General features: G+C 39.7%; 1 protein-coding gene across 3 annotated transcripts in view; it reads right to left on the bottom strand.

Annotated features, from left to right (window-relative positions):
- The window catches only part of PDE4D (phosphodiesterase 4D), a 1,195,501-nt gene that overhangs the window by 829,112 nt on the left and 345,079 nt on the right, over nt 1-21,310 (bottom strand). For all 3 annotated transcript variants that reach the window (XM_059725154.1, XM_014594068.3, XM_019495890.2), the window contains one exon: nt 5,992-6,227. In XM_059725154.1, the coding sequence (XP_059581137.1) occupies nt 5,992-6,227 (236 nt within the window). The remainder of the gene's footprint in view (nt 1-5,991; nt 6,228-21,310) is intronic.

Below are 21,310 nucleotides of genomic sequence, written 5' to 3'. Positions count from 1 at the left end.
TATGAAAAATGAGGAACGTGCTCAAAATCGAAATGCTTCAAAAAGATAATGGATATCCTGACAGAAAAGCCAAAAGAAAAAAAAATAATTATAAAGACTTACTAGAGATCATCAATACAAAGTTGTGCTAAGTCCCTTCTCCCTGTTCACAAAGAGAATTTGAATTCAAAATTCACCTTTTGCAAGTAGTTTTACAATTCAGGTTCAACAATTTTAACAAACTTCTGCACTTTCTCATCTTGATCATTCTCCTTCTATTAGAAAATTATCCTCTGCAACATACTGGCTCATGCTTTGTTTAATTTTGTTTTTAAATATCTTAAATAATGAGCCTTTTATCCAGGTCCTGTGTGTTCAACTGTTAAACTAATGTTGTCCTTGGAACCAGATAAAGTGAGTACAGCACATAATTGGAGGCTTCAAAACTATTTCCCAAAAATACCAATGCTTTTTCTTTCCAAATAGCCTGTTAAATGTAATTTCCAAATTTATTTCTATAGCTGACATTTCATTAATGTGACATTTCACATCTGATTATGTCAGTCACATTATGCATTAAGAGGACAGAAGAATCACAGCAAGAATGTTGAAAACTAGGATATCTGGATGAATTGCCATGAAAAAGATTATGTTTTAGGGACAAACTCAGAACTCGAGTCTCAATTTCAGATGCATGTTTTGAGGTAAACTAGCATTTGGAGGTGGCTGCACACAGACTGTTGCACTTGAGCCTCTGTAATCAATTTAATCAATTAACAGGTATGCTTGAAGTGGCTGGGCATTCTGTCTTGTCCAGTGGCAATTATAAAGCCAGATATAAGTTGCTTGTGTGTCAGAAGCCAGGCAAGAATATCTTCTAAGGAATAACAGCTAAAAATGCTTGCATCACAATTCAAGAAGGCTTTCTACTAAACAAATTCATTCAGAGAATGTGTGGATACCTTTAAGGGTGTTATGTATAAGTTGTTACATTTGCCCAGAGATTGCAGGAAGGAACAGCAGATGAGTAGGCTAAGAAGGCTCTCTGAATGTACAAGCTTTATCATTTTATAAGTTTAACTCCTTGGTCTTTTGAAAATAACACAGAGAAGACTATTTGAAATGGTCTTAGCTGTTTGAGGAGGAAATCAGATTTCTAACACCATCTTTGGCACTAAATATTTCTATATTACAGTCACATCCAATCAGGAATGGAGCTTTACTGGGTTGGGTGCTGCCCATACATGGAAAAGAGGCAATCTCTGCCTTGAACGTTTTTGCTTTAAAAGAGGTAAAAAATAAAGTACTATAATTGTACCAAAAATGAATAGGTTTCCATATCTGATAGATGTCCTATTAAAATGAATTGCTTTGGGGAAAAATAAAACATTCTACTCCCTGCACCCTTTCCTAAAACCATGTCCATTACCTAGAAGTCTTGAGGTGATATTTTTGCAAAGGCTAAGGAGGTAGCACTAGCTTTATTAAAGGAGGAAATTACATTTTAAAGGATTTCTTCATATGCAAAAACCTAACAGTAGGTTTCATCTTAAGAAATGTTCACCAGATTTGTAATTATATATGCAAGCTAAATATGCTGCTTGTTTTTTTTTTAAAGGGTAAAAAATAAATACTTTAATAAATATTAAAAGTGGTTGCCTGCATACTTCTAATTTGCCATATGGAAGGTTTGGCAACCATTAAATTTAATAAATGAAACTGTTCCTATCAATGACATGCTCAACCTATTAATTTACAAGTACTAATTTTTGCAGTTCCTGCTAGCTACTCTGGAAGCAACGCATTAATCTAAAGCCTATAAATCCTTCATCTTAACGGCCTTGACTCTTGTCATTTTAACTAGTTTTACACACTAGTGTGTGATCAGAATCAGACTCAACATATTTAACAGTCTTGCAGATGCAAAAGAAAAAAGCATGTTTTGTCGCCAAGGAGCTTTAGAATTTCAAGGATCAGTTTCTCATTCACCTACATTTGCATAAATCAGGAACAACTCTGTTAAAGTAAATAAAGCTTACAAGTATACAAAAGTGTGTGAGTACAGAAATGGGTCTTTTTACTCCTTACAGAGAAACCAGAACTCTGGCTGTAAGAAGAAAACAGATAACTACTTTTAAGAATTCCTCAGGAGAGGCCTTGAGTCTTGCACACTCCTGAGGCTTGAATCATAGTTATCTAATGGTACATTACTAGGCTACGACTGGGTTTCAAAATTCTATACTTGTGATTTTAAATGTTTTAAATTGGAAAACTCTCCTTCTTTATAATACTTTCTAAGCAATGTATGTTTATCTGCCTCCAGAATGAAAGAAGGATACTCAAAATCTGTAAATCTTTATTATTCCTTACAGTGTTAGGCTATTTCCACATATGCCCAGAAGTCAGAAGGTTGCAACATCCCTGTAGGAGCAACAGAAATCCTTTCATAGAATCATATCATAGAATCATAGAAGTAGGGTCGGAAGGGACCTTGTAGATCTTCAAGTCCGACCCCCTGCCTGGGCAGGAGGAAAACTGGGCTCAAGTGACCCCAGCCAGGTAGGCATCGAGTGTGCAAGACTCAAGGCCCCTCCTGAGGAATTCTTAAAAGCAGTTATCTGTTTTCTTCTTACAGCCAGAGTTCTGGTTTCTCTGTAAGGAGTAAAAAGACCCATTTCTGTACTCTCACACTTTTGTATACATGTAAGCTTTATTTACTTTAACAGAGTTCTTGATTTATGCAAAGTACTTTATTTCAGTACTTTTCCATCAACAGGCATATTGGCTATCCCAGGTACCTTTCTCTGGACTTCTGACTGGCATTGCTGGCAAGTGTAAAAATTGCACAAAATGGATGAAAAACATCTGCGTTCATAAACAGTATTCCTTTGTGACAGCATAAACTCTCATCAGTTAAAGATATACTGAAAGAGATCAAAATTTTATATTTCCAAAGAAGCATTCAAAATAATAATTGCTTCTATTTCTTTTTACAAACAGGTAGCGTCATCCAATAATCTGCAGATTGATAGTTTCCCCTATTACTCTCAGCACTAAACTTCCTAGCAAATAAATCTTGTGTTGCCTGATTTCAAAACAAATGTTAATAAGCACAGAGGAAAAAAAAGCTACAGGCTTGCTAAGCAGGACACAGAGTTCTCTTTAATGTCTACAAGAGATTCTTACACACACAGAATCCCCTCACGTATATGGAACCCCCTGTGGGTATAGCAGGAAAAAACAAGGAGTGTAGATGTGTCCAATAGACCATTATGACCTGTATTCATTATTTACTTCAAGTACACGTTCAGCTTTCTATCTTATTTCACATTTGAATTCAACACAGGAACCAATGCACTCACCAGAAATCCATAATTACTTTTTTACTTGAATTTTCTATTTCATGTATTGCATTTTATCAAGTAGTATTTTTATCCAACTGATTCCCTACATTTTGGGAAACTATCCATAAAGTACTTGTAAAATACAGTTTCAGCATATCAGACCAAAGCGCTATAATTGTACCTCTTAAGCAAATGCTTGTTTGCTTTTTCTTTGACTAACCTTTTTTTCCTCCAGATTCTTTTCATGTTATTACCCTAGTAGTTTCCTACAGTGATCATTTCCATCACAAAATGCTGCACAGAACAATTAGGTTATCATGACAAGGTTACAAACCACAACTCAGTTTACTGTCATTACATGAGATTAATAAGTAAAATATAAACATTTAAGTTTTGTATAAGCCTTATGCTCCCCAAAATCCTTCTGTTAAAAGAATATTATTAAGATGCAATGCTAAGCACTCAACAGTCAAGAGATGCCTGAACTAAAACTGCCACTGCAATCTCATTCTGACTTCATTATGCTTATACATTCTGTCTTCCATCTAATTTAGTGCACAGGATGCAGAGCGCTCTGGAGATGAAACAAGATTGTGAAGTGATGGAGGGCTTCATGGTTAAGGCAGCTGAATGCTACCCTGAAATCTGGATTCTCTCCCACATCTGCTGCAGAATTTCCATGGGGTTTTAGACAAGTCACTTAAATCTGAGTTTTCATGCGTTCAGTAGTTTCATGTTCCTCATTTTCTGGGCGTCCAACTTGAGACTGCGGATCACTTTATATAAGTGCAGACCACTCACACTGAAGGAAGTTAGAAATGTGTTTTAAATATATGAAGTGCTATACTATGCTAAGAACTAGGAAGATCATATCTTATGCACCACAAATTCAAAAAATAGTGGATACTATGGAGCTTAATCTCTGCCCTTCACCGCCACTTGTAGAAGTGAGATAATACTACCCTTTATCACATGGGAAAGTTTGCTCAATCATATGAACCATTTAGATATTCTGATGACAAGCACTATAAAAAAACCCATAAGGAAATTAATCATTATTAAGAATTAGGTTGCATAGCAAGTTTTAAATATTGTGAAATAAATGAAGAATGAGATTCACATCCAGAGCGATAAAGAGAAACAAAATAGGGGGCATCTGCTTAATAAGTGAGCATCATCTATTCCATGCTTTCAACAAAGAAGTCCCATGGAAAAAAATGTGATCATGTCATTACAGACTATAGAAAAATGCATTCCTAACAAGGCAGTCAAAGTAAGGGTGTACATTCTGACATTTCTGAATTCTTGAGTTATCAGTTTTGTAGCCTTAGTATTGCTCTTTTAACTTTGGGCTTGTTTACTTTCCTTGCTTGTATTTATCTTTTTTTTTCATTTCAGTCTGACACTAAGCCCATCCCATCCTGCACCAACACAAAGCAGCAATTGCAGGGGAAGTCCTGGCCTGCTCTCCTGAGGTTGGATGGAATATTTCTCTGCAGTCTGGAATTTACAGAGCTCTAGCAAGTCTCTACTGAAAACAGGTAAACTTGTTTTTCTGAAAATATTGGCCAAATATGTAAGGATTTGCATGGGACAAAAAAGGCACACAAAAACTTGACACGAGGACTTCTCCACCTGTCAAATTTTAAATCTCCACCTAAAGGATGGGAACACCAGAACTTCTGAAATTAAAAACTTCACCAGATTTTATTTTTACAATGGGCAAACAATTTCTCTTTAACCTTGTTCCTGGAAAAAGCTGAACCGTTTTGGCTGAAACTTTCAAAAAGTTTTGCACCCTGAGGCAGATACCTGGCTCATCACCAACAGGCTGTCATCACCAACAGGCTGAATGTAGCAAAAGTCAGAAGCAGCTGAGAATGGCCTCATATCAGATAACTTTAATAGTAAATTATTCTGCCAGTCCCTCCCATAGAACATACACAGAGTAAGATGTCTCACATAGGATGGTAGACAACTGAATGAGAACAGCAACACAAATATATTCTGTGCATCATATTATATATTACTATATTATATAATATGTTGCACAATGTTGTTTGCACTACTGTTCTCATTCAGTTGTTTATATATTATATAAACCATAGACATCTAGGAACAAAAGCAAAAAGCTGGCGCCTCTGCTGTTTGGGGGCTGGACCTGATGATCTTGCAAGGTCCCTTCCAGCCCCTTCCAATCTATGAATTGCAATCTATGAAAAAAACCTTTAAAGCCTCTAAATTAGGTTGCAAAATGCATGCATGCAAAATACTTCCCACATACACTAACGACTATTTATACATATTGCAACATTAGAAATCCAAACTTCTAGCGGTCACCATTTCCAAATACAGTACTATCACCGATGCTCTTGAGTTCCTTCTTCACAACAAGGGCACACAATCAGCAAAACAGGTTTTGGTAACAGTTTTAAGTGGCATGCCTTTCATTTTCCACCAGTGCTACCAAATGGTTCCATAAATTACAGAAAGGGTGTTTTCTTCTGCTTGCAGGAATCATGTTCATTTCCTGTTTAGGGCTATGGATACAATTTACCATCTTTTACACTCTAGCCAAATAGTACAAGCAGATTTACTGAGCTCATTTTAAAGCAAATTGTCACCACAGGTACAGAAAAGCAAGGAAAAAAATCAGGGCAACACTGACCTGCTGGATTCTGCAGAAGTGATGGCAATCAGTGGAGGAATCCTAAGTGGAAGACTAGTGGGCCTTGGTGTAGTCTCCATATCACTCCTCCTATCCCAGTCTGCTTGCTCTAACTGCCTGAAAGCCAGAGGAGGAAGCTGGACATTGCGGCAGGAGAGCCTCCGTACAAGATAGGGCTCCATTCCTTGGAAAGGGGCCTCTTCTTCAGTGTTGGAATGTATTGTTTCTTCTGAAACCTGTAAACCCAAAACCCCCAATACTTTAATTTCATAATAATTTACTGCAATTCCTTTTTCATAATCTTTTTTATTCATACAATTGAGATGTTTCTAGAACTACTGGCAAAATAGGAAATAGAAAAAGGCAGCAAAGAAGCACATTTGCTGGAAAGGAAAGTAGACATAAAGACGGAGAGGTTCAGTTATGGATAGATGATGGATGGATGCAATGTAATGTGCGCTGACAATACTGAGGGATGTTCAGTTGCTGTAATAGCAAACAGAGAGCTATTTCCCTGCAGGGAATTTTGCACTCTGCATTCAACATATGTACCTCTCCCTGTACAAGGAAATAGAAAAAGGTACTCTCTGAATGGGACAAATATTTTTTCTCCTCCCACCAACCTCCCTGCGACTCCCGTCTTTTTGGTAGAAGTAGGGGTCTGAATAGCAATAGGGCAACAAAAGCAAGAGTAGTATGTAAGGTCACAAAACCTGCATTTCTTTACAGAGAAGCTTGAACTTCTAGATATAAAGATAGAAAATTCACATTACATTCTCTACAACAAAAAGAACCTCCATTATACACACACGGAGTAACAGATTGATTTTACAAGTACCGAGTACCAACGATTCCCATGGTAATCAATGGCGACTGCAAATAATCAGCACCTCTGAAAGTCAGGTTTAATACAACCTGAGGTCCAAATATAAGAGAACACGGTTTTGAAGTTAATCATTTTAGATTCTGGTAATATAATTTTTTTTATGAATAGTGGAAGAGTGGCAGTTATCCTATAAAGTAACTCCTGAGCTCTCATCAGCTCACAGAGGGGAGAATGGCTGTTCCTGGAAATTCCCAAATAGTTCCAAAGAGACCACCATTTTAGCATTCAGGTTTTTTAGAAAATGGACCTTTTAAGAAAATCCAGATTCTGATTATTTCAACAATAAGGGGTAAATGGAGTCAGGTGCTCAGTATCCTATGGTTAAACAGGTTGGTGCTTTTATTCCATTTCCCAACAGATATGTCTAAACCAGCCAAAAGCACCACATGAAGTTGCACCTTTATTTATAGACACATTACAGAAATCAAGGGATAAATAAGCATGAGGCATAAAATATATTCTTATCTTAGGGTGTGAACACTGGGATCGATAACAACCTATGTAAGTATACCCTACACTAAAACCACCTCAGGTACCAATATCAAAGCAAGCCTGTCAGGACTATGAGGGGCTCAGATGCCTATTTACTAGGGCTGTGCAAAGCTTCAGCCCCTGATTTGATCTGATGGCGATTTGGCCCAATTCAGTGGCTGAATCTTCGAATTGAATCAGAGGACCCTTTAATCTCTCTGAATCGATTTGGATAGATTTGGCAATTCGGACATAGAAATAGCTTTAAATGATTTTTCTACATACCTCTAGGTAGCAGGGGCTCTGAACACTGCAGTGCTGGGGCAGATGCAGTGTCTCTCAGAATTTTGGGGGGTCCCCAGTGTGCTCGGCAGCAGACCCGGAAGTGGACCAGAAGCACTTCCAGTCAACTTCCTGGTCCATTGGGGAGCACGTGGGGGCACCCTCCCGACACAGTGACTGATGCCTCCTGGGTCTAGAGGGGGCACCCAGGGTCCCCCTGCGGCCAATCGCCAGGTTGGCGTGGCATGGGGGGCCCCCCAGCGCGCTTCCTAGCAGACCCAGAAGTGAACCGGAAGCACTTCTGGTCCACTTCTGGGTTCACTGCTGAACATGCTGGAGAGCCCCCAGTGCTCCTATGGGACACTCCACGTGCCCCAACACCACAGTGATCACGAGCCGTGCTGCTACCTCAAAATATGTAGAAAAAACTTTTAAAGTTGTGCCTGTGTCCGAATCGCTGATTCACCGAATCAACATCGAATTGTCAGATTCGGATTTGGCCAAATTGAATCAGGGACTGTGATCCGAATCAACAGATTGAATCACTATCTCTTATTAGTGCTGAATCCGAATCCGAATCGAATAGGGCCCATTTTGCACAGCCCTAATATTTATCACTGAAGCCCACACTGCTGTGACTTTACTGCTACAAGTACTTCCGTAAGCTAGACATAAATCAACTTGTGCTACAATCACACCTCAAATTACAGCATAGGCATAGTCTCTCATTAGGCTCGAAGCACATTTATCAGGATTATTTTTATTTTGTATGGGAAACATATTCATTTGCCTATCTTTAATCTACTCTGTGCACACAGAAAGTAGGGAGTCTCAAGTCCATTAAAACAGCGCCCTTCAAAATGATTAATTATTAATAAACTCCAATTGTAGTCATAACCTAATCAACAAGTTGAGAAAATTACTTTTAATACATTTTAAATCAGAAAATCATCATTCATAACTTGAGAAAAATAGCCATTCTAACCTTAAAGCAATTTTAAAATTATAGGCATTATAATATGGTGTGCATTAATTCATGGGCTCCAAAGTGAATCAACAGGGAAATCAATCTCTGTAAAAACTCCATGAAAATGTCAATTTAATAGTAATCTAGGGGGAAATACTCTAATCTAAGGGTTAAAGTAATCTGGGGGGAAGTTTAATTTAGACCTTGGCATTTCTAGTGTATGTTTTAATGAGTATGTAAGATAAATGAAATAATTAAAAAATGAATTAAGTTAATTATGGTTTGAGACTATATGAAAATTTTAACTGCTTTTGGTACCAGATGAAAAATAATTTACTTATTGCTTGGACTGATTGAATCAAATACATAATATAGACAAAGAACAGATTTTTGCAAGTGAATGAAGAATAAAAATCCTGAAAACTACAATAAAATCCTGGAAGTAAAAGGCTAAGAATGAACAAAATAAACTAGATGTATTGCATAAGTGAACATACTAGCAATGAAAAAAGTGAGAGGCTCTGGATCATATGGCACTTGTAGGATCTTCTGAAGATAAACAGAGTGCCAGAGTGAAGACAAAATATAATTTTGAAACTCAGCTTTGGGCTCCATATCCCATGTTTCATTCAAAGGCAACTATAAATTGAGTCGAAACTACAGAAGAGATCAACTCAGTAGGTGTAAGAAATTAAGCATCCAAGTTTGCAGATTTGGGCATGAATTGTTTAATAATAGGAAACCATGAGCTACTAATGTGTCTTCTAGATTTGCCACATGTAAAGATATGGTTGTAAAAAGTATGTTTCCTCCATGAGATGGGGTTATTATCCTTCAAAACATAAATGTAACATTCAGGATGTTAGAAATCTATGGGAAGCTGTCTGTGATTCTTGCCAATGTATTGTAAGAGTAAGGGTGAGAGAGACTTGTCACAATAAAGAACAGAAGTTTACATAAAACAAAGGAACCACAGATACAACACTGAATCTTTGAAAACAACAGGAACAGGAATGTGAGGTAGTAGTTACGAACAAGTGTGAAGGTTATTTGACCCCAGCAATCTTTCCTGCCCAGATCAGGAGGGGCTGGAGCTGATGTTCTCACAAGGTCCCTTCCAGCCCTAAACTTCTGTGAATCTGTGAAGGTAATGGAGAATATTTATACTGAGTGGGAGACTTTCAGAGATACAGTAAAGAGAACTGCAGAAGAAGAATGACTGTTGAAATAATTCTAAATCTAAAGAACAAAGCCTCCTGATGAAGCCTACAGAAAAACTATTGAGGACTGATATAGGACAATAGGGATCTATTATCTTGAAAAATGTGAATTATTTTCACATTAGGAATATTTTAAAGGCAAAAAAAGATGTACCAGTACAGATGTATTAATACTTGGGGGAGGGAGGGCCAGCATGTTACATAGATATCAACATATGGCAGAAAGAATACCAAGTGAAACAAGTCTGATAAGGAACAACAAGGAAATATTTTAATTACAAATAATACTTCTGTAGAAAGCCAAAGGGAATCCTTTGCTGAACTCCTCAATGATGAGGTAGATACAGGTAAACAAAAGCCCTCCATTTTCCAGCCATTCTGGGGAAAATAATCAATTTTGAAGAGATTTGAGAGGCCATCAAAATTCTCAGGAACAGCAAAGACCAGCCGATCATAATGTTCCCCCTGAATATGAAAAGCTGAAAATCAGTTACATCAAAGCAATCTCCTTGAAACCCAGTTGTCAAGCAGTAATATCACCTTAGGCAAGGCAAAAACATCCAGTAAGAGGTAAAATTCACCAACCAGTGTAGCCTAATCCTAACCAATGGAGGTGTCAGGAAGGCAGTGACACTGAGGACAGGAAAGATTTGCAGCATTTACTAAACTTAACATGTAGAAATCAAAGCTATTCAGCATCAGAACAAGGGTGTGAATTTTCATATAAAAATCTTAGTGTTAACATATGGTTTTGAGAGTTAGAGATGCACCAACAAGTGGCTGGGGCATGTGGTTAATATAAGGGAACACATACCCAAATAATCATCTCTTTGAAAGTAATTTCTGTTATGCTTGATCTCATGACCAGCCAAGAAGAGGACAGAGGGATAATACTGACCAAGACCAAAACTCTTAATATAAGCTATCAGTAAAAACACAACTTACATAACAGGTATGTGTATTTGTTAAATATCTTAATGGAATTGCTGAGATCCCTAATATGCACTACAGAACCTCTGCATACAATTCTGAAAGTCTCTTTAATGATTTAGCAAGCCAAGGATCAAAAAAACCCTCATGATTTTCCATTCTGACAGGCGGCAGAACCCATGTACTTAAATGCAAATAAATGGTATTCCACTACTTGGTATGCTGCCAAGGAATTGATTCACTGCAATGCATTTCAATTTCTCTAAACTGTAGATAAAATGTCACACTTACTCCGTTTGAATAGCACATCTGGTACTGCCTGCAAACCAATTCACAGAAGTTAACAGGTGAGAATTGGTATTTGCTTGCATGAACTTCCACTGTGCATTCTTTTGTTCAGTTCATGCTGCTGCCATGCTCTGGCTGCTGGAAAGTTGCTCTTACCTCAAGTTTGTTTCTTTTAAAATGTTTAAATGCAACCTGTTTTCAAATGCAATTAATTGAATATAAAAGAAATGACTCCCAGAACAATGCATTCCTCCTATTAGTGTCAGCTTTCAAGAACAATTCTCCAAGTAGCACCTTTTTGTTTATGTCACATGGGACATATTAATAATTTGCTCTGTTATTCATGATGCATGCTTATTTTTGTGTTTACTGCACTAGTTAGATTTTGTTGCCCCTTAGCCTAAGAGGTTAGCCAGTACTGCAGGTCTTGTCAGGTTGTTTTTACTCGCACTGATTTTACGAGTCAGAATTTCTTTGGTGCAATCTTATTTCTTGACAAAAAATATAAACAAAGTCCTATATCCCTGAACACAGTAGGAACACACTGAGTGCATCTACACATGCAATTAATTTGAAGCAATAAACTCTGGAGCAGTTTAAGATGGAGTAAACTACTCCTGGGTGCAGTGTCTACATGTGTACCTGGGACAGCAGCAGTTTGAGCCAGGGCAGAGTAATTTATTCTAGGGCTGCTCCTGCCCTGCTCTGCCCTGGACTCCAGATGGTGGAGGGACTGGCTGGGCCACAAGGGTATGGAAAGTGAGGAGCTGTGTAACTAGGCTGTAGGCAAGAACCTGTGCCCCTGCTAGCTGGATCAACTGGGAGCAATTTATGCCCGTGCTCAGTGTCTACAAGTGTGTTTAATCACAGTTAATCACTCCGCCATAAGATAATACTGTTCCCAACAGTACTATTTTATGACAGTACTTGGTTTACTGCAGCCTAATATCATTGCACATGTAGACAATGGCACTTTACTCTGCAGCTCATTAATCTACTTCACAGTAAAGTGCACATGTAGGCACGGCTACAGAATACTTAAGGTGCAACAGAGCTGCTCCACCGTGGTGGTACAGACAGCCATGGCAATGATTATTTCTGTGCCCCCTGGGCTGCTACCCCAGTTGCCCCAGTCAGTTACTCTACGTATGCGCAGTAAGCAGATTCTTTGCTTACTGTTTCCAAGCCTGCCTTTCCAGCTAGCACTCTACCCAAAGAAACTCTCTCTTGGCATCCTCTAAGAACCACACTCACAGTCCTTCACTTGCTATCTGTTCCCTTTTTGGTGCCTTTCTCCCACACAGAAACTCACAGTTCTGCCAATCAAAGTCCCAGCCCTTATGTTTTCAGTCAGCCTGAGAAAAGTCCTTCTTGTTCTTCCTGAATTAGTTCTTACTCAGGCTTTCACACATGTCCTAGCACCTTAGTGATTTCTCTTATTTCAGTTGTCTTAGTCCATAAAGGAACCTATTTTTCCTTCCATTTAGTGTGAATGGATGGCACAGTAGAGCAACTAAGGGTGGGTAAGCAGGGCACCAGCTCCAGGTGACAATGTAAAGGGACTGCCAGAATGGCAGCCTCCTGGGACCCAACAGAAAACAGCTGCAGCAGGCAGGGTACAGGGAGACTGCACTGTGGCACCAGCAGCTGCGGTCTCCAAGTCTCAGTGGTAAGGTAAGCACTTAGTATCTCACCTTCCGGGATCTCTGCCAGTGCACAAAAATAACTAGCTATGCCTCTGGGTTAGCATGCCCAGCCAGCTTAAGTGAATTCTGTGATTGACTATAGACCAAAGGCATGCTTGCTCACAGCCCAAAACATTTTCTAAAAGTTCTCTCCAAGCATATCAAAAACCTGGCACACATTCCACTGATTTTAATACTGTGATTTAACATATATAACATAATATTCTATCCTCAGCTGCTACTCCTACAGGTCCTGAAAAATACATCCTTAATAAACAGGGGCAACATGGAGTGCTCTCTCCTTATCTTTCTCTGTTTTTTTAGAACAAAGAATGCTCCCTGGAAAGGAGAAAGAAAACTGTTCTTCCATTTCTTGAATGAAAGAGCTGCAACTCAGTCCAGTCTTAGAGTACTGTCTGCAAAGCAGAAGTTTTGAAGGGTGACCTCAATCAAAGTAATCATCCTTCCCATAGCTGAATGTATTGAGAAGGCACTAGGGTGGAGTTTGTTTTATATACACACACATAAATAAATTGTTAAGAAATGCTTAAATATTCTTCTCTGTCCATTAAATAAATATTACCTTCCTCACATGAAGACTGTCTTTTCCAACTATTTTTCATTCTTCTTGCTACATCTATTCCTTAGTTCACTATCCCTTAGTTCAATAGATCAAATCTTTAATCTTATCATGATCCACATTTCTAATCCACCTATATTAGTAGAATAATAGTAATTGTATTAACATTCCACTGTTTTATTGATATAGGTGACTATGGTTTCAGGGGGGATTCTGTCATGAAAGGGGTCAAGCTTTGGTATAGCTATAGCTATTGAAATATATAGGCAAACTGAAAAAAGTAAAAAAGATTTTCACTTCAGTTCAACTCAAATTGAAAACAGTTTTGATTTTGACTTATTGAAACAAGTCATTTCACATCAAAATGAAGTTTTGTTTTATTTGAAAGCATATTTAACCTTTTTTTAAAATTAATTTTTGATAAATTTAGTTTAAAAACATCATTTCAATATAAGCACAGGGAAAAATCATTTAGAATATGTCAAAATGAAACTTTCCTCGTATTTTTCAGAATAAAACTGCCTTTTTTGGTGAATGAGCTATTCACCCAAAATAAATTGCCCAACTCCATTTTTAACCTTGTAAAAGGTTGAAGGAGTTCTTTTGATGACCTACTTTTTAGCATTTGTTGGAAGTCTACAAAAACCTGTGGGTGGATTTCTGCTTCCTCATAAGCAGTGCTACTTAGGTCTACCAGCATATAAACGAAGTGGAAGCATCTTTGTGAATGTAGACATTGTAGATCAGTCACTCAACCAGAGTGCTCCAGCACCCTTTCAGGTGTGCCATGGTACAAGTGCTGACAGCTCCACTTGGCAGCAGCAGTGGTATGTATGCCTCTTGCACAGTCAGACCAGAAAAGGTCTGTGGCACAAGCAAATATTCCCACCTGTATTAGGGTTATCTGATAAGCCTAAAGCAGGCAGGAGGGGCCCCTTTTGTGACAGTGCTCTTTGCTCTGATTCTGGCATCTCCCACAAACAGAAGCACATGGGGCACTTACCTGGTGGTGGTGGCAGTAGCAGCACGTTGGTTGATAAATACTGAGGTAAGCTCAGGCACCACAACAGAGTTTCTCACACACAGTAGTGCTACATTTTAAGAAGTTATAGATGGGTACCTTGAATCTGAAAAGCCTGAGAACCACTGTTGTAAAGTCTGGTCAATCAGTTTTCAGAGAGGAAACCCACAAAGCTGCTACACTTGTCAAGAAGAGCTAGTCCACACTAGTCTGGACCTTGTATTATTAATAATTACCTTCAAAAACAAAGACCAACATAGAGGGAGTTCTAGCCTATTCATCAGGTGCAGACCATATTCCTTATGGAGAATAGAGAATAGAGTATAAATCATATGTGACAGATGTTGACACTCCTGCTACTACGGTGGCAGGTGGGAAACAAGGTGGGAAAGTCACATACCTTTAAGCTGTATTTTAAAAAAATGTTTGCACAATAGAAACGTACACTTTTGTGTAATGTAAATGTAAACCTAAGATCCATTTTACAATGCAAAGATAACTATACTAAAGGACCCATTTGTATGAGAGTCCATCAGCATGGCTGCCAGCTTTCTAGCTGATAAAGATAGGACTCAAGCATGTTGTAAACTTGGAAAGAACTGAATAGCAATATTTGGGGTTATAGTTAAAAATGCCTGTCAATGATCAGGCAAACTGCCTTAGCTCCCTGGTAACAACTACCATCTCAACTGTTGTTTGTAACAGGGTTTAACCTGTAGGGTAAGTAATTGTAAGTAATGTAAGAATGAATACCTTTCTCCCAAAAAACTAACCACACATTACTGCTGTTTAAAAGTGTATTAAATAAAAGTCATATTTTAATTCCAAAACCACTTTTGGAGGCAACATAAAAAGCAAGAAAAAGACAAAGCCATTCTTTCTCAGTGGTTCCTTTAGATTCAAAAGAACTCAGAACACAATCTCAAGTGTCATCTTTCCATGATGTTATACCAACAAACATATGTAAATAGGGTATCATCAAGGTTTCAAAGTCAAGAACTGAAAAATTAAAGACCGACAGAATTGTAGTTATTTGTACAACATTAATTCAACCATCTTCTGTGTATACATTGTGATATGGCTGATAATTAGATGACAGCATGCTAATTTTTATGTGGGATCCCAGATTTCATTCAATACACAGATGAGACAATGCTTACCTTAATGGGCAACTATCCATTGCTTTAGTTTTCTCATTGTTTAGTGTGTGGTCAGGTGCTTTATTTATTGCACGCTATTTCAACCCTGCTCCAAAGACACCGTATTAACCTTCTCATGGGCTATTTTATTACTACATTACCTGACATTAAATTATCTTCCCCAAACTCCCAGGAGATAAAAAGGTAGTATTATTATTTTATATAAGGGGAGTAAAGGTAGGGAGAGTTTGAGGGCAATAATATCCATATTGGGTACCCAACATGGGAAATTTGACTTTTCAAACTGCTTAGAGTTATACAGTGTTCTATATATTCGAAGCCTAATTCTCATCATCTTAGCTTGCAGCAGATTTGTAGCTCTCAGCGTGTATGCAAATCAGGCCCAATCTTAAATTGGACAACCAGGCTCAACCTTAGGTTTGACAACCAGAAAACAAGGAACACATGACTAGTGACCACTTGTAAAGTTTGGTTTACGTGGTTGGCTGAGTAGCTCTTTGACATGGACAGGGATACAGTTCAGTTAATCTTTGTCAACACTCAAGTGCCTTGACCATGTGACCCTACTTTGCCTTCCTACCCTGTCACCTCTTAATGTACTGTGCACCTTCATAAATGTAGAGTATATGAGGGAAAGGTCTTACAAACAATATTATTCTTTACTGTTGCAGGGCACCTCGGTGCCCTGCACCTAGAGAGGGGAAACTGCCGGGGAAAGAGCCCTGGCAGGGAATAACGAGCACAGCTGTGGGTTACCTGGGGCAACCAGGAGGTCAGCTGACTGGAAGGGGCAGGGCCTGGCCCTCATAAAGCCCAGGGGCTGAGGCCAGGTTAGCAGTTCCCTGTCAGCAGTCAGAGGGGCAGGAACTTCTGGAGTTAGGATGCGAGAATCGCAAGTACAGCTTATGGCAGCTCTGGAGGCTTGAGCAGTCATGTTAAGTTATAGCCAGGCGGCTTCAATTTGTGTTACAGCCTAGGGGCTTGTGTTTTGCGTTGGCATTGTTATTTATTACACCGGTGGTTTGGGTGAGGCTATAGGGGTTGGAGGAGGCCTCATAGGAGACCCACAGTAGCATGGCGATCCTGGCGCCAGTGAGGGCGCAGCATACTCATAGGGACCCACAGTGGTGTGGGGGCCCTAGCGCCAGTGAGGGCGCAGTATCCTCATAGGGAACCCATAGCAGCGTGGGGGCCCCAGCACAAGTAAGGGCACAGCTTACGGGGTGTATAAACCCCAGCCCCAAAGAGGGGTGTTTGAGAAGCCCAAGTGTGGGCACGGAGAGCCCCAGAAAGGGGGCAACAGTATTGGTGAGCCCCAGAGAGGGGAACACCTTATTGAGAAGCCCAAGTGTGGGCATGGAGAGCCCCAGAAAGGGGGCAACAGTATTGGAGAGCTCAAGTTGGGCCTGGCGAGCCCCGGAGAGGGGGTGTTATTGAGAAGCCCCAGTGCAGGTGTGGCGAGCCCTGTAGTAAGGGTGTGGTACTGTGGTAAACCCTGAAGAAGGACGTAGTACTGCGGTAAACCCCAGAGAGAGGGGGTAGTAGTGCAGTGAGCCCTGGAGAAAGGGGGGTAGCAGTGCGGTGGGCCTGAGAGACAGGTGGCTCAACCAAGAAGTCCCGAAGTGGGCACAGAAGTCCCCAGGAAGAGGGTGACGGTACAGAGGAGGCCTTAGAGAGCAGGCGAGTGTATTTTGACAGACCAATGTCTAGTCCAACTGCGAGGCTTGGGGCGTGGTATCAGGGGAGGTTGGAGCCATGCATAGCCTATAAGGCTAGGGTGCCCGGGAAGCACCCATCATACAGGGAGGCCCCCGGAGAGTCCAGGAAACCAGGGGGACGGAGGTCCCAACTAACCGTGCCCAAGGAGATGTAAGGCAGCCTCCCAACCTTATCTAACATCAAAGACGTGGCGGGCAAGAATCAGAGGGTGCCCTTGGGCCGACTTGGCATGGAGGAAGGGGCTTCAAGGAGATCAAGGCCCTCCAGGAGGACCCCTGCTGTGACATTTACCAAACAGATCTGGTTTATTCTGGACCAAATCTAGCCAGTATACTGAATGAGATCAAAGGACTATGGAAGAAACTAGTATGGGATCACAAAATTCAAGATTTCATCACAGTGCATAATAATTAAATTAATGTTGCTTAGGGAATCTTAATCTGGCACTTTCTGCCTTTTGAATACATGATTTCAAAACCTTTTAACTCATTTTAAAATTCAGTTTCTATTTCTTAAGAAAACAAATAGAAATTCCCCACTTTACCAGTGGGTTCCAAAGATATTTGCTGACATAATAGGAATGGGGAGTTTCAGTTCCAGACATCTGTCAGACACCTGGGTTCTGCCTCAAGCTCTAGATAGGAATGTACCCTTGCAGGCACAAATCTTTATATTAATTTATTCCATGCTTTTCCTTTCTGCCCTGTCACCTTCAATGTGTCATTTTCTTGTTTTTCCCCTTTTCCAGGCTCCTCATCCCTGTCCAATCCGCGCCCCATTTCACAATACCAGTCTCCTTGCCCAAAAAGTGTCAGCCTCCTCTCTTACTCCCAATCTCTTTTTCCCTCCACCCCCACACATCCAGTCCTAGTCTTACCAAGCTCCTTTCCCCAATCTGTACTCTCTCTTCCCAGCTCTTGTCCCCTCTATACTTAATCAGATAATTTTCTCCTCCGTTTGATAGGTGACAACAGAAACATCAGTTGACAGAATAACATCCAGCCCAAAGTAGCTGGGAACAGCCTTTTCAAAGACTGTCAATCCCATAATCCCAAACTGGACAGAGTCAATTTGTGGGGATTAGTAGCTTGATAGGCAACAGAAGCTGTGGGAGGACTGAGCATACTCAGTGAGCAAAGAATCTTTAGAGTTTTTAATACTAAAACAAGCATGTATTTTTTTTCAGAGGCCCATAAACAGACCATATTTGGTTGCAGTTTCATAGAAATGACTAAAGACACTTCCTTGATACAAAAGTCACCCTCTGTCAAACTTCAGCTCCCTGCTCCAAAGCATGAGAAGTTAGAGCATTTCAAAGACAAGTTTTCACAAATTATTTTAACATAGACAAACTGTATTTTCTCTACATTTTTTGCTAACAGCTGAAACATTTTAATTACATTTAAAAAAAAAAAAACACGATTAGGCAGATACTTGACAAAGAAAATTACGGCCAAGTTGTATTTCATAAAGTAATATGCAAATGAAAACAGGATTTTATAATGGGAATTTCCAGGCAGTCTTAATAATAGGTGACGGATAACAAAGCAACTAGAGGTGACAATAGAATTCTGGAATTTAAGTGACACGGCTATCTAACCTATAATAGAACATGGTTCAATATTAGGATCCTTACTGAAGCCTAAGGGTTCAGCTTCACCAATAAAATAGTTCAGATGATGTGATCTATCTAGAAAAGTGGATGCAAAAGAGAGAGACCTCTCGGCTAATGCTTAGAAATTAAGCTAATCAAAATGTAGCTCCTAGGTTTTCTGGACTGTGGGGCATCATTTTTTTTATCAGTAAATCACTGACACTCAAGCTATCCAATTCAATCAAGAAGCAAATGAAAAGATGTTTGTCCTTTAGAATGAATTATTATATGGCAATGGGGGCCAACCTTTTTGGCAGGCTTGCCTAAATTAGCTCCCCAAATTCCCCCTTCCTCTGCCCAATCTCCTCCTCTGCTTTCTGCTTCCTGCCCTGTGTTTCCTGCTTGATTGCCTGCTCTGCTTCCTGCTTCTTTCCCTATCTGCTGCTGTGCTGCCTGTCCCTACCCTGATCTACTGTGTTACACACACACACAGAGGCTGCCCATACCACTCCTGGCACTCATGCCACAGGTTGGCCATCCCTGTTATAGGGGATGAAAGGCATCACTGTCATGCATTTAACAATACTAATGTTCCAGAAGAGTGCCCTCAGAGTCCAGACCATGAAAATACATATTTACATCTTTTTCAGACTTAGTATATACCACCAGATTGCGGCATCACAGCAAACTACCTTATGGGAATGCCTACACACAAGTAAGTTAATCAAGAGGCTGTTCCCAAAAGCCACCCAAAATTATTTAATTATTTGCAGCTCAGAGCCACATTAAGTGCCAGAGAGCCAGAGGCCACAAGCAAAAACTCATTTCAGAAGTTTGACACTTGAGGGAAATGGGTTTCACTAATGAATGATGCAGCTGTTTCCAGCCCACCTACAGAACGGCCTCTTGACTCAACTCTGTGGTTGTGCCTGAGTACTCTTTGAGTTTGAAAATAATCATCTGAAATAGCTTTAACTCATTCTGTGCAAAGATGCGCTCTCATTTGAATCAAAATGCATCAGTTAAAAATCCCCAAATATTTGTTTCACAAACTGCTTTGGAATAAATATCACCTTATTCACCTGGATTTGTTTTAGCATGTGTGAAATAGCTGAGGTATCTAGTTAATAGTGGAGAGGCAACAACACTTTTTATGCTACAAGCAAACAAACACATGCTGCTGCATGTGATGCTATCCAGAGAATAGGGTACTGCACTGAGATCAAAGATCTCATTTCTATTCTCAGCTCCCCTACTGACCTGCTCTGTTAAGTCTTCAGACTTCTTTGCCTATAAAACAGTTGTAACAATGCTTCCCCATCTACAAAAAAACTTGCTTCCCCATCCAGCAGTCTTGTTTATGCTGAATATGCTTACTACACATGCAGCAATATGCTCAATACACAACCCTCTCCTCCAGTTTACTCCTCTAGACACCCTATTTCCCCTCCTCTTCCTCTGCTTCCCCACACGGTACACACACTTGAGCCCTTTGCCTTCTCAAAGGGCTCATTATTACTCTGGAAATATAGCTGAAGAAAATTCTACCAAATCAATTATATATTACTGTATTTATGGGTTTTCTCCTTTTTTTTTTTTTTATAGAAAAAGATTTGCCAAACCACACATTATCCACACACCATGTTGATGTTATGCTGCACCACTGTGTGACTAGAGTCACAGTTGTTCATTATCTGCACCATAAAAAAGGAGGATGATTCATATTTTTAATCCCATGACTAAATAAAATCCAACCTTTATACAATTGGGCACTTATTTTCCTCTTTTGTCTGTAATAGAAACATTCAGAGGGGAAAGACCTTTCAAAACATGTTCAGGTAAAAAACATCACTTACCAGTACTGTCTCCCAGCATGCAATTTGAAATATTTCACAAATTCAAAAAATGTTTCTCTCAGAGTATAAACCCCTCCAAAATGTCAGTTGTGAGAGACCCTAAGAAATCTTTGTATTAACTTTTACTGGACCAACTGCATGGGTATGATAGTTTTAGACAAGTTTGCAATGCAAGATATTCTTCATCAAGTCAGACCTGAAGAAAAATGTCTTGCATTTGAAAGCTTGTGTAACTCTATCCCAGCTATATGGTTGGTCCCATTAAAGATATCACCCAAGAAATCCTTGCCACAATTTTTGAACCAGCTCAGCTACAACATCAATCTAACACTACCAGTGTTACAATAGTTAATTAGGGCTTTGTTACATCTTAACCTTAAGCTGTGTTAAAACTGCGTGGAATGTTATGGTGTATTAAAGTTAGAACATGATCTGAACAGTCGCATGTTCAGGCTAAATACCATCTCTGACCTGCATAACTCTGACCTGTCGCTGGAGGGCTGACAACCAGGGGCATGGCTAGGAGCCAGGACACACCATGGTTCTCTTCCTGCTCTGGGTTGAGGGTAGGTGGGAGAGGACTGAGCCTTAGGGACTGTGTATGGCTTAATGGGTAGTCTGGGCATGCAATGGCCTATTCAAGAGTTAAATCGGTTCATG

Source organism: Alligator mississippiensis, chromosome 3, assembly GCF_030867095.1.
Source record: "Alligator mississippiensis isolate rAllMis1 chromosome 3, rAllMis1, whole genome shotgun sequence".
Lineage (NCBI taxonomy): Eukaryota > Metazoa > Chordata > Crocodylia > Alligatoridae > Alligator > Alligator mississippiensis.
This window is presented reverse-complemented; position numbering and strand designations above follow the sequence as displayed.